Below are 19915 nucleotides of genomic sequence, written 5' to 3' on the forward strand. Positions count from 1 at the left end.
AGTAAATATAGATAAGAAATTATCTACTTTTGCCATTTAGCTTTTTGTTTTCCGTGTGTCCTACATTTTGTTCCTCAATTACTCTGTTACTGATTTTCTTATGTTTACTTGAAAATTTGAAGTGTATGTTTGATTTTCTTCTCTCCTTTTCTATATATTTAAAAATTATTTCCTTAGTGGTTACGTCAGGAATTACAATTAACATCTTAAACTTATATGACAACTTAGTTTGAATAATAGCAACTGGTTTCAATAGTATACATTCTGCTCTCTCCATTATTTTGTCAATTATATCCTTATACATTTTGTGCTCATTAACATTAATTTTCAAGTATTGTTTTATGTATTTGCCTTTTAAATCATATAGGAAAATGGATGAGGGGTGCCTGGGTGGCTCAGTCAGTTGGGCACCTAACTTTGGCTCAGGTCATGATCTCATGGTTCATGAGTTCAAGCCCTGCATCAGGCTCACTGCTCTCAGGCAGAGCCTGTTTCAGATCCTCTGTCCCCCTCTCCTTCTGCCCCTCCCCTGCTCATGCTATGTCTAAAATAAATAAAACATTTTTTAAAAAAAGAAACATGTTTTAAAAAAAAGAAAAAAGATGAGTTATAGACTAAAAATAAGTGAGGCTTTTATACTTGCTTAAGTAATTACACTTACCAATGCTTTTTCTTATGGCTTTGAGTTACTGTCTAGCATCTTCATTTCAGCCTGAAATATTCCCTAAAGGCATTTCTTGTAAGGCAAGTCTACTGTTAATGACATCTCACAGCTTTTGTTTATCTAGAAATATCTTAATTTCTCCTTCATTTTTCAAAGACAGTTTTGCCAGATATAGAATTCTTGGTTGAGAGGGGTTTGTTTTTGTTTTTGTTTTTAAAGGACCTAAATGTCATCCCGCTGCCTTCTGGTTTCCATGGTTTCTGGTGAGAATTAGGCTATTAGTCTGACCTTGTACTTGATGAGCTGCTTCTCTCTTGCTGCTTTCAAAATTCTGTCTTTGCTTTCAACAATTTGACCTATGTCTTGCTGTGGATCTCTGAAGTTACCCTGCTTTGTGTTCATTAAGTTTCTTGGATGTGTAGATTCATGTCTTTCAACAGATTATGGAAATTTTTGGACATCTCTTCCTCATACTTTTTCTGCATTTTCTCCTCCTCCTAGGACTCCTAGGATGCATATGTTGGTACACCTGATAGTGTCCCATTAATCCTTCAGATTCTTCATTTTTCTTTCTGCTCCCCAATGATTCTCTGATCATTTTTTTCTGCCTGCTCAGATACACACCTACCTTTGAATACTCTCAGTGAATGTTTTATGTCACTTAGTGTGCTTGTCAGCTCCACAATTTGGTCACTTTTTATCATTTCTATTTTTAAAAATGTATTTTTGTTTCGTTCTTATGTCATTTTCCTGAATTCCATTAGTTTTCTCTCCATGGCTTCTTTTAGTTTATTGAGCATATTAAATCAGTTGCTTCCATGTCTTTAATAATTCCAATGTCTGGGCTTTTTCAAGGATAGGTTTGTCAAATACTTTTCTTCTTGTGACTGAGTCATACTTTCCTGTTTCTTTATATGACTTTATTTTATTTTTTTTTTAAGAAATGGACATTCTGGGATTTTTATAAAATGCTAAATCTGGAAATCTGATTCTCCCAATCCTCAAGGATTGATGACTTTTGCTTATTGTGGGCAAAGCCCTATGTTTGTGACTTTCCCAAACTATTTTTGCAAAGTATGTATTTCTTCTATGTGGCTCCTGAAATTTCTGCCCTATTATCTCTGAAGTCAAGTAGTGACCTGAGAACAATTTCTTTAAATGTCTGTCTCAAGAAGGAAAAAAAGAAGGTCTGTTTCTATAAGTCTTCTGATAGATGACACCAGGGTAAGCCACTGCGACTGAGGGCCCAAACCAATGCAAGTATCTGTGCCAGTTCCTCACATATCACTAGACCAGTTCAAATGCACAGATCCAAATATTTTGAGGACAAGATCATCTCTGTCCACACCAGCACCATCCAGCTACTCTGAGAACACAGGTTGCTGTCCCCATGGCCAAAGTGGTGCCAAAAATAGGAAGTGGTAGTTAGTTCATGCATGCCATTCACAGATCAGAAGCCTCTCTCTTCACGAAACACTATGCTGGTTGTTGTAAGTGTCCAAACATGTTCCAGAGCTCCAAAATAGTTTATTCCCTTTTTCCAGTTTAATGGTGACTGACCCCAGATGCATTGTAATGTCATTAGGCATACATACATATTAAGGACTATTGTCTTCTTGATTGAATTTTATCATTATAGAATGTCCTTTTTTATCCTCTGGTAATGTCTTGTCTGATATTAACATAGCCACACCAGTTTTCTTATATTTGTGTGATATATTTCTTAATTTCAACCTATTTCTATTTACTGTTGATTCTTATAAATTATTTTTTAAAACACAATCTAAAAATCTCTGCCTTTTACTTAGAATATTTAAAACTATTAATATATGATTCAAATCTTGATTTTTTTCAGTTTTAAGTCTGCTGTTCAGCTATTAGTTTAGTATTTATCTTCTCTGTACTTGTTCCTTTGTTCCTCCTTTCTTGCCTCTATTGGGTTATTATGTTTTTTTTTTTTTACTATTAAAGCTTTTAAGCAATGAATTTTATCTTCATTTGGTTGGGGGGCACTATATAACTTCATGTTTTTTTAATGGTTACTCTAGGGAAAACAATATGCTTCCTCAGCTTATGAGTTTATCTCGCATTACTATCATACCAATTCACATATAATGTATGAATCTTATAACCTCCACCTTTTGTGCAATTGTCATATATTTTACTCCTACCTATACAGCTATTATTATACCTATGATATATAGGTATCAATTTTGCTTTAAACAATCAATATTCCCTTAAAGAAAAAAATACTATATTGACCTGCATATTTACTATTTCCAGTTCTCTTCATTCTTTCCTATGGATCTGAATTTCTATCTGGCATCATTTCCCTTTTAGCCTGAGGGACCTTTACCATTTTTTATAGTCCAGATCTACTGGGGATGAATTCTCTTTGCATTCAATTATTCTGAAATATTTCATTTTCATTTTCAAAGAGCATTTCCCCCACACATAGAAAGTTAAAACAGCTTTTCCTTCTTTCAGCACTTTAAAAATGTTATTCCGCTGTCATCTGTTCTTTTTTTCCTGCTGCAAAGTCAGCTATCAATCATTCCTATTGCTGTTCTGTGTATCATGTGTCTTTTTTATTTTTCCTGGCTACTTTGAAAAGATTTTCTTTATCTCTGGTATTCAGCATTTGACTAAGATGTGCTTAAGGTGTGGCCTTTATATTTATCCTGCTTTTAGGTGGTGGGGTGACATATGGTTAGAAACCCGAAGAATGTCAGTTTTGTGATGCTCACAGTTCACACCATACAGGATCACTCAGGGAAAACACTAGGGTTGGTCTTGAAGAAAAAGGCAAGGTAGGAACTGTGGGCGAGAATTTTTATGATTACCCCAGGAATGAATGGGCAAGGAAGGGTAAGGAGGATTAGGACTAGCTAATTTGAACAATTCCAGTGGACTCTGGGGCACAGGAGCTGCCGCTGGCTGTCTTGTATATGGCTTTAGCAAACTAGGGTGGGTGTATAGTGACCCAAAATGTGCATATCCAATCAGTAAAGAGGTTGACGGTGTGAACTTAATTGGATGCTCTAGATAACTCACTGGTCTCTAGCCAGGGCCATAAAACTGGCTTTAGAATTTTTAAGAAACTGTATTACAGGGGGTCACTGAAGTTTCTGGATATTGATATTTTAATCACATTTTGAAAAATTTTAGCTAATATTTCTCCAAAATTTTTTCCATGTTTTCTTCCTCCAAATATTTCCTCTTTTTCCTTTAGGATTCCACTCAGCATATTTTACATTTATACTATTGCCTCACATGTTATTACATCTGTTCACTTATCTATGTTTTCTTCCCTCTTTGCTCTTCAATTTGGATTTCTGTGAACCTGTCTTCACATTCACTGCTCCTTTCTTTTGCAGTGTTTAGTATTTGAAGCCCATGAGATTTTTAAAAATTGTATGTCTCTTGTAAAATTCCTCACATCTTCGTCCTTTGCATCAATCCTTTTCAATAGATCCTTTAAGGTATTTATAATTATTTTAAAATTTGTCAATTTTAAACATCTTACTTATTGGTGGGTCTGTTTGAGTTTTCTCTTGGTTATGTGTCATACATTCCTGTTTCTTCTGAGGTCTCCTGATTTGTAATTGTATACCAGACATTCTGGGTGATATAGTGTAGAGGCTTTGAATTGTTGAGTTTTGTTTAGTAGGCAGTCAAGTTATTAGCAGATCACCATGATTTTCTGAAGACTTAATTTTAGGCTTTAATAGAGCAGGTCTGTTTTAGTTTTGCCCTCAGTCCTAGGGCCTCCATCTGAGCTCTCTAGATTTTCAATGAAAAGCCCCCCAGATTTAGTATGCCTCTCTAACCTGGTGGTTCATAAATCCCAAACTTCCCCTCCCCAGCACCAGATATTTGCTGAAATCTCCGCTGAGCTTTTCCAGACTTCGAGTTGCTTTCTGTTGGGCTCCCTGGAATCCTACCCAATTCATGCATAATTTAGGAGTCAGCCAGGAATTGGAGGGGAGTATGGCAGGTGAACTCAAGGCTGTGTTCTCCTCCTTTCTGGGATTTCCCTTTCAATTTCCAAGTTGCTCCAACAGCCCTGAGTCCTGAGTTGGTTCCTCAGCCTCGTCAGATTGCCACTTTTTGTTTTGTTCCCTGTGGGGCTACATGAGGAACAGTCATTTAAATGTGGGTCTTAGGATCTTACCCAATGTGTTACTCTTCTTTCAGTGGACGAGTCCCCTCTAGTGTTTGTCTGTGGTCACTTTCCTCACTTTACAGTGCATTTCAAACATGTATATAATCATCAGTAGGAGTGTTAGTCTGATACAAGACACTCTTGTCATCACAGGAAGACAGACTGTAATAAGATGTTTAAATGTTATTTAAAATAAAATCCAACTTCCTTGGGGCACCTGGGTGGCTCAGTTAGTTGAGCATCCCATTTGATTTCAGCTCTGGTCATGATTTCACAGTTCATGAGCTCAAGACCCACTGTGCAGACAGTGGAAAGCCTGCCTGGGATTCTTGTCTGCCCCTCCCCAGCTCATACATGCTCTGGCTCTCTCTCAAAACTAAATAAATAACCTTTAAAAAAAAAATCCAACTTTCTTTTACTTCATCTTGCTGATGGTGGTCTGTTCACTTTGAAAATCTATCAGTATATGTTTGTATTTGGGTCTAGATGTGCTATTTACCAATAAAGTTTATTACAAGAAAAAGCTGATTGCCTGTCGGTACCCAGTTAAAAACTATTCTGGCTTTCTTGTGGCCCTGGGATCAAACTCCGATCCCTGGCTCAGAACGTCCCTCCTGGCTATGGATTCTAGGTTCACTCACAGCTCCCTCAATGAGACAAACTAGCTCCGGCTCCACCCTCTATCCCTACCCCCACACCCCACCTGGATAATTCCTCAGGCTTCAATTTAAGCATCATCTCCTTGTAGAAGCTTTTCCTGACTACCAAAGGAATTGCTCCTCCCTTCCACCTGAGGGGCCCTCTGCTGCCTTCTCACAGCCACCAGGTCCCCCACTCTGACCTCCCCCTCAACAGGAGCACTCCTTCCACTGGCTTGCAGTGTCCAGTGAGCATCGGAAGGTCAGGAACCTTATCTGCAAGTCTAGCGCCCGCATAGGAGTTCAAATAACCCACAAAATGTTCACACTCTACCATCCTTCCAGTTACGGTGAGCCCCCTGGGGCAGCCTGCCTACAAGACCCGCCTGTGGCGGCTTTCCAAGGATGGGGACCTTGAAGAGGCACGGGTGCTATCATGAGACTTGGTGGCAACTGGACCCAGCGCCGTCACCAGAGCAGATGTGCAGGTAAAGCTCTCCTCCCTGTAGGCCTGCTTCTTCTGTCAGATGAAAGGGTGGGATTTGGGACTCTAATGATACATACTTCCTAAACATAAAAGCCGAGTGACTGACCAGACAGTTTTAAAGAAGACAAGGAAAAGTTTATTGTGTTGAGCAGACCTTATTTTCATTACAGTACCAGGAAGTTCATTCTCCGTTCACTGCGGGTGCAGAGGGCTCTGCGGGCATCTAGGGCCCCAGGGCTTGTTCCCAAGCAAGGGGCAGCACCTGGACCAATGCTGCATATAATGAACAGGATTACAGTAAAGAAGGTTTTCTAAATACATAGTTTTCTTTAAAAATTCTAGTATTTTTCTTCATTTTTCAATGTTTACCTTGTTATTATCGAGGGTAACTGGTTGGAAAACATGGTGCTTGATAACTGTTTTCTCAAATCATTTGCCTTGAGTTTTGCTACTCTTACTCTGATGAGGAATTATGCCCACTTCTCTGGACACGTAAGTAATGACGAGTAAGGCAATGCATAAATTACAGATGGGATGAAGGCTTTACGTCATAACCCTAACTTGTTTCCTCTTAAATCTTCCACATTTGGCCTCTGTGCTGCTGTGTAATTTAAGACTCAGGAGATAGCTTTTGCTTGCAAAATCATTATCAGGGAGTTTATACTTAATGTACCACTTCTGGGGCGCATGCAGCTGCTTGAAGCTGATTCTGTGGTTTCATTTTATAAACTGTCAGCACTCCATGGCACCCTGAAAGGGAGAGACCGCCTACTTAGTGCCTTGACTTGCTACTACCCACAGTGTCATTTCTGAAGTAGATCAAGGGATCAAATGGCAAATGAAAGAGAAACTGGTGTCCTCCAGATAGTTGGAAATTTTAATTACAACCTGAGTTAATGAAGTCGAATTTGCTTGCATTCAATCAGGCAATTACCAAGGTCATGATGGAGTTCTTCCCCCACTACAAAGACAGGGAAAAGATGAATTTAAGTAAAAACATGTCCTCCCACCAAACTAGACACATGACAGCTATAGTTAACTCTAATCATCCCACAAAAATGTCCCCATAAAATCAAATACTTAAAAAACTATTAAAATTATACAACAATGGAATATGTACTTAAATAACTTTGCACACAATGTACCTTCCATTTGTTGTTGCCAAGGAAAACTTTCAATTAGGTGATTTACCAAAACATTTCCAAGAAATCTGACGCCATAGCATTAACATTGTATTCAGAAAAACGCACTAGAAATTCCCTCGGAACTCATTCCGAGCAGTTTTAGAAAAGGCTCCTTTCAAGTACCGAAGTTTGCTCGCAGGGGAGATTAGGGAAAGAGGAATTTTATGCATTGGTAGGAGGTGGTGTCTGACTTGTCCCAAACTGCTGTGGCAGTCAGTATGACTCCCAGCTAAAAGACAGGATCACCTGGGCCCATCCTTCCTGAAAACCCCCCTAGCACCACTGGCTTCTGGCCCTTCATTCAGGGACCGCATCCCTGCAACCAGACAGAAGCTGTTTGTTCAAGCAGAGCCTCCACAAGGTTTGTAACACAAGGACTTGAGGAAAGCAGAGTTCATTACTCCATTCCTAGAAATGATTTCTGAAATAGATGTAAAATCTTTGCTCTCCCACGAGCTGAGTTCACAAAACACAAGGGCCTACTGTGAGGCATACACACGCAGTAGGCAGGCAAACACCTGTAGGTTTCCGTTGGAAATGCCACGTTTTGAGATTCTACACCTTGTCATTCTCAATGTGATCAGTATTGAGTCCAATTTTAAAACAAACATAGGCACGCCCCCTCAGCTCTGGCAGCAGGCTGTGCGTGCATGGGTTTTGATCTCAAATACTACTGTGCATAGAACACACAATCTCACGCTGCTGCATGTCTTTCTGACACGTCACCTTATCTCACATCACTCTGGCACTGATTCACAAAGACAATTTCCTGTTACGGCATGATGAGAGACAGGGTAAAAAAACCATTACATATAAATGATGATTAAAAACAATGCACTGTGAACAGTTTCCAGAAGCCTGAGCACCTCAGTGCAATCAATTCTTGCTTCTTGGAAAAAAATCTCTATCTTTTTGGTCACAATTTGCTTTCGCCCAGTAGAGTCAACAAAGCTGACCAAGACCAAATTTTAGTGGTATTATCATTTCCTATCGAATGATACCATTATCATTAGAGGTTCATCCTGAAAGGTGCTGTTGCCATGTGAACTAAGAGAACGAAGGAAGGCCCTAGACCATTTCAGAAGCAAACGGGGTCTTACACGCCTAGACTGGACGACTGTGCGTAGGGTGGTGATGGACAAGGGCAGTGAGGACTCACACTACATGGCAACCAGCTTTCACACTGTCCCTTCTGCACATGGAATGTGCACAAGAGACCTGGTGGAAAGACATGAAGAAAGGTGGCCTGTTCCATGTCCCAAGGGAACCATCATCTAAAAAGTACACTGCAGTGACTTTAGTTATTTTCGCTCAATCTCCCAGAAAATCAACTCAGAAAGTGCACAATTCTGTTCCCGACTGTAGACTGAAGCGGTGGCAGCAGATGCCTCTCTGAAGTCTTCCTTCGATCTAAGATGAGGCTGAACACATGCGTTTTGCTCTCATTGATTCTATCCCTGCAGTGCTCTTGACCAGTGAGCAGCAGGGCAGGGGGAACTCAGGCCAGGGCCTTTGTCAACAGCCATGATTCTGAGGGAACTTTTCAGTCTTGGATCAATTTATCAAAAGTTTGAGCTCCCTTCTTCCCAATTTTTAATGGAATTATAGAAGCTCCTTCAGACTGATTGAGAGACTCCTAAGCTAACTTTTGCTTATGTGACTATGGAAAAAAAAATAAATTACTTGATATTTGTCATAAGACTTTGATTTCTAAAAAAGACTGCAGATCAATGTTCCCTGGCTTAGAAGAGTGAGGATTCAGCTATCATCTGTAGCCCCTCCTCACATTTTTAAAAAGCAGGCAAAATATGAGGGACAAAACGGTTTGCACTGGAAGGAGGCAGAGTCCACGGGAGTGCTCTGGCTGGTGTACCTGGCACCCTGGACAGACAGAGGGAAGGTTCTAGAACCTCACGCCCACATAAGCCAAAACACAGCAGAAGACTCCTTGCGGGTGCCTCCCAACACTGCCCACTCAGCAGGAGAGGCCGTTCTGGCCACTGAAGTAAAGCCACTGAAAGCAGTGACCAAAGGACTGATGCTGCTTCAAGATGCAGCTGTGCGCAGTCAGAACAGGTGGCGGTCTGGCCATTCCAGAAACCAGAGGCGACCCACAGCACTCAACTAAGAGGGATGGAGAACAGAGTCTAGAGAAACATGGTTACACAGTCAGCATCTCTCCTGTTCTCAGCTCTGGGAGCCCTTCGTAGAGAAAAGTCAAAGCCAAGTCCGCCTGGGTCTGAGAAAGAACTCCCCTGCCCCCACCCGGAGGAGCAGAGGGCGGATGGGGTGACAGCCTTCCTGAGGGAGCCTGGAACCCCCCGAGATGGATCACCAGAGGGGCTCACTATGGCTGTATCCAGTAAGGAAATCAGTAACATTTTTTCTGTTTTTTTAGAAAGTGGGAAGAAAAAGCAAAGACTTTCACAAATACAAAAATTATTTACAAAACAATTAGCTAAAAAGTTGACTGGGGTTGGGTGGGGAATAAGAACAATGTTTCCATTTCAAATGAGTCACATGGTACTGACGGTGTATAAAAGGGAATGGCCAATCTCTGCCTTCTTCACCTCCCCCTGGAACACCCCAAAGTCCTCTTCCTCCCAATATGTTCCCCACCCTCACCCTGACCCACTCCACCCCGTCCCCAAATTGATTTGCCCAGAGCCAATCTCAGAGACACATGATTGTTGGTTGGGCTTCCGTTTAACGCCAACCCAAATGCTGGGGTGAGAAGACAGGCCGCAGGGGCGCCTGGTGCACACCGCGAGGCGTTCGCACCTTGGACAGAGCTTCCGCCACGATGCAGGCTGCAGACCCGCTCCGCTGCCAGTAAACTGAGGTAAGGAAGACACGGCGGCTCTGGCTGGTCGTCTCCTGTGGTGGTGCAGCGTGTGTGCTCTTGGGTGGGGCACCACGGGGCTCCTGCTCTTCCAGGCTCCCCCCCCCCACCACCGGCCATGCTCCCTGCTGCTTAGAGACTGCTCTTTACAGAGTCCCAAAGGGCAGCCGCTTGTCTTCCTCTGAGGTGCAAGTCCAGTAGAGCCTTGACTCCAAAGATCCAGAGCCCACTGGTGTGTAGAAGTCAAAATCAAATGCTCAGAATCAAAAGGTGTGGCACACCTGCCCAGCCAGTTTATCAGCAGTTGTAAAGACAGATCAGAAAAAACTAGCATTTAATATAAAAAGTGTTTTTCAAATGGTGCAATTTCCTATCCTCTCGTGAAGATCATAATTCTTCTCGCTTCTGAGGTCCTATGGAAAGAAAGAACAATTGAAAATAAAATGGTTTATCCTGAAGTTACAAAAATATAGACTGGGGGCGCCTGGCTGGCTCAGTTGGTTAAGCATCCGACTTCAGCTCAGGTCATGATCTCGCGGTTCGTGGGTTTGAGCCCCCCGTAGGGCTCTGTGCTGGCTGCTCAGAGCCTGGAGCCTGCTTTAGATTCTGTGTCTCCCTCTCTCTCTGACCCTCCCCCACTCACACTGTCTCTCTTTCTCTCTCTCTCAGAAATAAATAAAACATTAAAAAATTTTTTTAAAAATATAGACTGGATGTTTCTTCTGGTACTGTAACCTATTCATTGTGGCCCCCACCTCCACTTTATCTCTCGTTTGAAATTTTTAGGAGCTTTGATTTGGACTACTTGTATTATATTTTGAAAGTAAAAGCAAAATAAGAAAGATCTTTTTGTTTTTAAAAACACTAAAACTACCTACCTACTACAGCAGAACTGTCCTCACAAATACAACCTTTACTTCTGGTAAAAATACACACATTTTTAGTCAAGATTCTTCTTTTCTTATTTAATAATACATACACACATTTTCCTAAGTAAAAGTGTAGCTCATTTACCATTCTCTATTCTCGGATGTTTAAACTGTTTGTAATAATTTTGGTTTACTGGGGAGCCTGGGTGGCTCAGTCAGTTAAGTGTCTGACTCTTGATGTTGGCTCAAGTCACGATCTCACCGTTCATGGGACTGAGCCTCGTGTAGGGCTGTTAGCACAGAGCCTGCTTGGGATTCTCTCTCTCCCTCTCTGCCCCTCCCCCACTTGCTCATGCACACTCTCTCTCAAAATAAAAAGATAAACTTCAAAAATAATTTTGGTTTAGGGGCGCCTGGGTGGTTTAGTCAGTTAAGCATCTGACTATGGCTCAGGTTATGATCTCACGGTTTGTGGGTCTGAGCCCCGCATCAGGCTTTGTGCTGACAGCTCAGAGACTGGAGTGTGTTTCAGATTCTGTGTCTCCCTCTCTCTCTGTCCCTCCCCCACTAGCACGCTGTCTCTCTCAAAAATTAACATTAAAAAAATTAATTAAAAAATAATTTTGGTTTTTAAATAACAAATTTTCCATTTTTATGACTTTTTTCTTGTGTGAACTTATTTAAGGTAAATTCTCAAGAAAGGAATTATTGAGGGAATAAACATGTTAATGGTTTCTGCTTTTTCACAAGGGCTGTTCTAATACACAGAGCTTTGGCAAGGTAGACCCAGAGCAGTTTCCTCATCTTCCCAACAAATGGCATTATCAGTATCAATATGCATGTTTTTAAATGGAGTATGTATATTTATATATATATATATATATTTTTTAAATGTTTAATGTTTACTTTGAGAGAGAGACACAGCATGAGAGAAGGAGGGGCAGAGAGAGGAGAAGACACAGAATCTGAAGCAGCTCCAGGCTCCGAGCTGTCAGCACAAAGCCCGATGCGGGGCTCAAATTCACAAACCATGAGATCATGACCTCATGAACGTTTAACCAACTGAGCCACCCAGGCACCCCTCAATTGAGTATTTATTAATGACAGATTGCTTTACTGTGATGACTGTTTTCTCAACTTCATTTATTATTTGTGTTTTCCTCTTATTTGAACAGAACTATACATTCTTTACCCATGTATTGATGGAAATCCTTCAGGTGTTACTAGAGAATTTGAATTATTTTTATGCTGAATATCCAGGTTCTTGGCCATGTACTTAGGAACATGGTACAGTCTTCAGGATGTTAGGTGAATCATTCAAGATCCATGTTCTGTGGCTGATTTTCTAGAATTAGTTTTGAGCCGAACAATGTTAGAAATCCAGAATTCAGTTTATTAATAGTTTACAAGGTCGTTTTTGTATTCTAATGGTTTTTGTCAGCTGTCTACCACTTGAGATGTGCACAGAGTAGGAAAACTACTACATGAAGATGGAGTCCCTTCTACTCTTAGCCTGAATTAAACACAAACACTCATTCCTCCAATTTGCTTCTTTGAAAGAACACTTTTTTTTTCAAATCAATATATATTTTGTCTTGACCCTAAATATGTTCATTTACTAGTGCCTGGACAGATGTAATAAAAAACCAAGGAATCTGACAAAAGATCCCGAAATAACATCAGGCTTGGCTTATGTATGACAAAATTCATGGACCTTAAATAATAATCTCAATTAAAGCACTTTGTCTCAAAAAAATCGAAAAGAAAAGGGGGGGCAACTATATTAGTACACACTGCTTAGAAGGCCAACTAAAAAAAAAAAGGAAACTAAAGCATACACTGGCTGACGTCAGGATGGAAGGGCTGATTCCTTTTATTCATTATTCTGCCGTCTTTGCAACAAACACAGATCAGAAATGCGAGCAAGTACTTGGCGAAGGCGTACGGCGGACCTACCATCCCAGCGCGGCTCCGGCGCTGCCCTCCCCGCGTGCGGCGCGCCCAGCTCTCTCTCCCTCTGGAACCGCGTCTGCAGCTGCTTCACCTCCTGGTCATAGTCCTGCCACTCTGGGACGATCCGAACGGCGGCTTCCAGCTTGGGCTCTTTGGTCATTGGATTGTTACACTGTGAAAACCCAGATGACACCCTTCACCCAAACTGCAGACAGGGCCCATTATACAGAATTCAAAGGCGTGTCTGCTCCTGGATTCTAAGTCCCAGCTGAAGAAAAAGAACAACACTGCAGAACCAAATGACAGACCAGCAGGAGCAGTGCGGTAGTGGGTCACATAAGCTTCTACAAAATCGTGAGGAGGGACTGGAAAGCAGGAAATGAAAGTCCCTTCGGTAAAATTACAAGGCACAGAGATAATCCGCAAGACACGAAGTAACTTTGCTGATGTTAAGTAGTGAATCAGCCCCATCAGACACCAGAGAACCCGCAGCCTGCAGCAAGCAGCACCGATCTGGGGACGTTACTATAGGATGCGCTACCGTTGCCCAGCGGCACGACAGGGATGACTACACAGGAATCTGTTGTGTTGGTGACGATCTGGTCATAAAGCGCACGGCCCAGACGGACAGGAGAACCACAGACAGCTTACCAAATCTATTGTTTTCTTACCAAATCTATTGTTTTTGCCCTTTTCTTGGAGGCATCATCACACCACGTTTCACACCAAAGCCATTCTTGAGGGAGTGATTTAATTGGCACCTGATGGATCATGTTATTGGGCAAATCCTGTTTGGTGAGAAGAAGATAAGACACAACAATCTTAATGGAGGACTGTGGGGGAGAAGAAGGGGAAAAATAGTTGGGGAGAGGGAGGGGAGGCAAACCATGAGAGACTCTTGAATGCCCAGAACAAACTGAGGGCAGATGGGGTAGGGGGAAGGGGGGTGATGGGCATGGAGGAGGGCACTTGTAGGGATAAGCACTGGGTGTTATATGGAAACGAACTTGGCAATAAACTCTCAAAAAAAAAAAAAAAGATACAATAATCTTAAGTTCTGGGGGAAACTGAAATGAAGGCAGAGCAAACTAGTGATGGCAGCTGCTCATTACATATCCCATACCAACTACAATTTTTTAGAACTGAAAGGGTCTACTAAAAACCTTTGAGAAGCTGAAATATTTATTTGTGATGTTTGTAAAACCACAAAGTTTAGAGGACTCCTAAAACACCTACCTGTGATAAGCACCTTAAAAACTTTGGCTTAAAACTCAAAAATACCCTACACCTAGACTTCTTCTCGCCATGAGGGCAATTTTAAGAAAAAATACTAGTGCCTTCTAAAAGTTAACTAAGCATAGAGTGTGGTTTTGATACTGCATAGCTTTGCATAAAGGAAGCTCTAAATCAACCTTGTCAACTGAGGCTTGATCTCAAATAGATGAAGCTCGTATGTTTTCAAGCCAACTGTATGCTCTGAAGTTTTGTTTTGTTTTGTTTTTTTCAGGAAAACTTTTAAGTTTGATGCAATAAAATGTTGCACTGTCTTAAGACACAACTAACCAACATGATCCAGAAACTGCACTGGGTGTATGCTGCACGAAAGGAAGCAGGGACTCAAATAGATACCTGTACACCATGTTCACAGACGCATTACTCACAATAGTCAAAAGGTGGAAACAAGCCAAATGTCCATCAACAGATGAATGGATACACAGACACAAATATATATATATATATATATATATATATATATACACACACACACACACACATATATATACACACACATATATGTATACATACACACATATGTACATACACACACAATGGAAAATTCTTCCAGCTTAACAGGAAGGAAATCCTGATAGATGCTGTGAGATGGATGAAACTTGAAAAATTATACAAAGTACAATAAGCCAGGCACAAAAAGGCAAAATATATGATTCCAAAAGTACCTGGAATAAGCAAATTCATAGAGACAGAAAACAGAATAGAGGTTGTCAGGGACTGGAGGGAGGAAGAAAGGGGGAGCTGCTGTTTAATGGGTACAGAGTTTTGGTTTGAGATGACAAAAACCTTCTGGAGATGGACAGCTGCACAACACTGTGAATGCACTTAACACACTGACCTGTCCACTTAAAAATGGTTAAAATGATAAATTCTGTGTTACCTGAATTATACCTAACATTACAGGTAAAATAAAGACACTTGCAGACGACAAAAACTGAAAAAAATTGCTACCAGTGAACTTACACTAAGGAAAATTAAAGGATATTCTTTAGGCAGAAGGAAAATAATCCTGTATGGAAGCTCAGAAATGCAGAGAAGATTGCAGGGTAACCAACCACATGAGCAAATCTAAATAGAAAACAATCGTGTTGTAGGAAAGTATCTTCTGGGGTTTGAAATACAGAGGTGTCTAAAACACAAGGCAACAGGCATTCAAGCTGGGATAAGGACAAATGGAGTTGGTGAATTCTAAGGCCAGTATTCCTCAGAATGAGGTATGCAGATGCAGCCAGGAGCTTGCTAGGAACGCAGGCTCTTAGGCCCAACCACACACCTACTGAACTGGGCTATGGGGATGGGACCCAGGAATTAATGCTTCAATAAGTTCTCCAGGTGAATCTTTTAGGCATGCTAAAATTTGAAAAGCACTGTTCTAATGTTTTTCAACTGTGTGATAGGTGCAAACATACCAACTAATATTAGCCTTTGCGAAGTTAGAAGTGTATACTGCAACCTCTAGGAAAATCATTAAAAGAACTATAAAAAAGTATATAGTTCAAGGGGCTCCTGGCTGGCTGTCAGTGGAGCATGTGACTCTTGTTCTTCAGGTTGTGAGTTTGAACCCCACACTGGGTGTAGATATAACTTAAAAATTTAAAAACCTTGGGGCACCTGGGTGGCTCAGTCAGTTAAGCATCCCACTTTGGCTCAGGTCATGATCTCCCGGTTCGTGGGTTCGAGCCCCGCATCAGGTTCTGTGCTGACAGCTCACAGCCTGGAGCCTGCTTCGGATTCTGTGTCTCCCTCCCTCACTGCCCTTCCCCAATCATGCTCTGTTCTGTCTCTCAGAACAGAACATGAATGAACGAATAAACATTTAAAAAAAAAACAAAACACCTTAAAAATAGAACTAAAACATAAGTACAGAGAAAAACTGAAAACAGAAGCATAAAAAGAATATGCCAAAAGGAAAGCTGGCACAGATGCACTAATAGTAGGTGAAGCACACTTTCTCCCCAACAAAAATCATTAAAACTTCATTTGTAGGATATATATGCTTCTAAGTTTTAGGCACCTAATGATGTAGTCTCAAAACACATAAAGCAAAATTTGACAAAACCAGAGATGAGGAAGATATCACAATACAGAAAAATGTTTTTAATACAATTCTCTCAGCAACTAACAGAAAAACAGACAAAAAACACATAATATGACCTAATGGACTATACCTAATATCTACAGAATACAAAAAAAAAAATGAAATGTTTACCAAAATTGATCACATTTGGGTCAAAAAGTAAATCTCCACAAACTTCAAATGTCTGAAATCATACAGAAGAAATCCTCAAACTATAAAGCCAATGAGCTACAAAATTAATAACAAAAATGTAACTAGAAAATCCCTGTGTATTTGGAATCACTTTTACATAACTCAAGAGACAAAGATGATATCACATCGAAACCAGAAATACATTGTACCAAATAACAAAGCAAATGCTACCTATAAAACATATGCAATGTAGCCAGTCTTGCTGAGATAGAATCTGATTATCTCAAATGCATTTATTAGAAATGACTAAAAATTATGAACTAAAATAAAAGGTAAGCAAAATAAAGAACAAATTAATGAAACAGAAAAGAAATGCAGGATGAAAAACATTAAAAGATGTCTCTTTTTGGAGAAAGCAGGAAACAACCTCCTTGACCTCCACCGCAGCAACTTCTTACTTGACACATCCCCAAAAGCAAGGGNTGTATATTCATTTTGAGCTAGAGCGAGAGAGCATGTGCATGCAAGCAGAAGAGGGACAGAGAGAGAGACAGACACAGAGAACGAGACAGAAAGACAGAAAGAGAATCCTAAGCAGGGTCTGTGAAGTCAGCGTTGAGCTGGATGTGGGGCCTGATCTCAAGAGCCATGAGATATGACCTGAGCTGAAATCAAGAGCTGGACACTCAACCGACTAAGCCACCCAGGTACCCCTAAGAGATGCTTAATTAATTCCTGGTGAGGTGATAAGGGAAAAGAGAAAGCACAGTAAACAGTGTCAGAAAATTATAAAAGACAGAGAGGGGCTCCTGGGTGGCTCAGTCGGTTAAGCATCCAACTTCGGCTCAGGTCATGATCTCGCGGTTCGTGGGTTCGACCCCCACGTCAGGCTCTGTGCTGAGCCCCACGTCAGGCTCTGTGCTGACAGCTAGCTCAGAGCTTGGAGCCTGTTTCAGATTCTGTTTTTCCCTTTCTCTCTGACCCTCCCCTGCTCATGTTGTCTCTCTCTCTCTCAGAAATAAATAAAGCATTAAAAAAAATTTAAAAGAGAGAGAAAACATCAGTATAGATCCAACAGACTTTAAAAAGATAACTGAAGTGATGAAAGCATTCTGGCTCTTGATAGGCATTTTCCAAAACTGACTATACAGTGCACTTACAATCTGAACATGTCACTATATATAAATTATATCTCAATTTTATTTTTTATATATTTTTAAATTATTATTTCTGACAGAGAACAGAGCATGAGCGGGGGAGGAGGAGAGAGAGAGGGAGACAAAGCAGGCTCCAGGCTCTAAGCTGTCAGCACAGAGTCCGTTAAAACAGGGCTCAAACTCACAACCTGAGAGATCATGACTGAAGCTGAAGCTGGATGCTTAACTGAATGAGCCCCCGTGACACCCTTATATCTCAATTTTAAAAAATGAGAGGGTAGTATAAACAACTTCATGATGATATGTTAGTAAATTTAAAGACACCTTAACAAAAACATTGATTAGTGTATAGAAAATGTGAACAGTCCCCTAACTCTTAAAGAAACTGAAGTCATAATTTAAACACAAAGAAATTTCTACTAGGCTTCACTAGTGAATTCTACCAAACATTTAAGAAAGAAATAAGGCCAATCTTACACAAACTTATTACTGGTAAATGAGAAAAGAAAAACACAAAACCCAACTCATTTTATTAGGCCAATACAGCCTCAATACCAAAATCTGACAGATATTACAAGCTAATACCATACAAAAACATAAATGCAAAATTCTTTTATTGTATACTAAGCACAAAAAATCCAGGAATATACTAAAAAGAATAATGAATCATGATCAAGCTGGATTATATAATTCAGAAATTATATTTAGGTATAAATTAAACTATATTTACAGAATAAAAGAGAAAATCATATCATCTCAGCAGATATCAAAAATGTACAAAATTTAACACAAGTGATTTGTTTTAAGTGGCAAACTAGACTTGTGGTGGTACGGCCTGGGGCCTGAAGCCTGGGGCTAGGGAGAGGCGGGGCCTCAGGGCTGCGGGGCCACCAAGTGTTTGGCAGGGCATGAGGGAGGGCCAGGCCGGGCCCCAAATGAAAAATAAAATAAAAAATAAAGTAGGAAACTAGGAATAAGAGGAAAACTAGGAATAAAATTCCTTAATCTAAATAAGGGGTATCAACAAACTATCTACAATAAGCGTCATACTTAGTGGTGAAATGCTAAAAACTTTGCTTCTGAGTCAAGAATGTCCACTCTCTACGTTTCTGTTCAACATTATGGAAGTCCCAGTAAATAACGAAAGAAAAAAAAAAATTATGTGAGATTGGAAAAGAAAAAATAAATTGCCATTATTTATAAGTGATATGCTTACGTATATAAAAAATACAAAATATATAGAAAATATAAAAGTATATACAGATCAGTAGATCATACAACAATGAACCAAAATCAATTGTAATTCTAGATACCAGCAACAAACAGAAACAGAAGTTTTTAACGATAACTCTTAACAGAGATGTACAAGATCTCTATGAGGAAAACAATGAGAAATTAAACACAACCCAAATATAAAATCATCAGTGCGCCTGGGTGGCTCAGTTGGTTAAGCATCCAACTTCAGCGCAGGTCATGATCTCTCAGTTCATGAGATTGAGCCTAATGTCCAGCTCTGTGCCAACAGCTCGGAGCTTCAGATTCTGTGTCTCCCTCTCTCTGCCTCTCCCCCACTAATACTCTGTCTCTTTCTCTCTCTCTCCCTCAAAAATAAATAAACACTAAAAAATGTCAAAATATCACAATAAACAAATTTTTAAAAAATAAATAAAAAATAAAATCCAGGAAGTGTTTTTTTCCACCTAAACTTGACAAGCTCATTCTAAAATGTATATGGAAAAATAAAGGACAAAGAATACTCTAAGACATTCTTGAAGAATGAGGTAGGAGGATTTGATTTACTGGATATCATGACTTACTATATACAGAACTACAGTAAATTGAGATATTTGTGCATAGATGTTAAGATAGACAAATAGGTCAGTCAAAAACTAGAAGACCCAGAAACAGACCCATGCATACACGAGTACTTCATGTTGGACAAAGACGGTATTGTAGAGCAGAGCACTTCATTAAACAAGAATAATAAACTGATATAACTGGATACGCACATAAAAGGTGAAAGTTGAATTCTTTCTCACACCATATATAAAACAAATTTCTACTGGAATATACATTTGAATGTGAAAGAAAAATAAAGCTCATATCTTAAAAATGTCTTTGTGACCTTAATAGGGGTTAAAAAAATTAACCAAAACAGAAAACACTGACCAGCCTGACAACAAAAGATATCATTAAGACAGTTAAAGTAGAAAATTTTGCAACACATACAACAAAGGATACACTATTAGTATATATAAAGAATGCCCATAAATCAAGAAGGAAAATTTCAAATAACCCAAATACAGTAAAACCTTGGATTGTAACTTGCTCTGCGAGTGTTCTGTAAGATAAGCAAACATTTCTCATAAATTTTAACCTGATAAACAAGCAGTGTCTTGCAACATGAGTAGTGTGTGATGCTGAATGTCACATGAGCACAACTGAGTCCATGAT

The 19915-nt window shown here is 40.1% G+C and overlaps 2 protein-coding genes across 4 annotated transcripts in view; one reads left to right on the forward strand and one right to left on the reverse strand.

Moving 5' to 3' along the window:
• Nucleotides 1-19915, forward strand: part of POLR2D (RNA polymerase II subunit D) — a 450734-nt gene that overhangs the window by 84555 nt on the left and 346264 nt on the right. The gene's annotated exons all lie outside the window — the stretch shown is intronic.
• UGGT1 (UDP-glucose glycoprotein glucosyltransferase 1) overlaps nucleotides 9561-19915 on the reverse strand; it is a 116914-nt gene continuing 106559 nt past the window's right edge. For all 3 annotated transcript variants that reach the window (XM_077766731.1, XM_077766730.1, XM_077766732.1), the window contains 3 exons: nucleotides 13474-13590; nucleotides 12806-12974; nucleotides 9561-10393 (listed from right to left, as the gene is read on the reverse strand). In XM_077766731.1, the coding sequence (XP_077622857.1) occupies nucleotides 10368-10393; nucleotides 12806-12974; nucleotides 13474-13590 (312 nt within the window). In that variant the 3' untranslated portion in view covers nucleotides 9561-10367. The remainder of the gene's footprint in view (nucleotides 10394-12805; nucleotides 12975-13473; nucleotides 13591-19915) is intronic.

This window comes from Crocuta crocuta, unplaced genomic scaffold (assembly GCF_008692635.1).
Source record: "Crocuta crocuta isolate KB4526 unplaced genomic scaffold, BGI_CrCroc_1.0 scaffold5, whole genome shotgun sequence".
Lineage (NCBI taxonomy): Eukaryota > Metazoa > Chordata > Mammalia > Carnivora > Hyaenidae > Crocuta > Crocuta crocuta.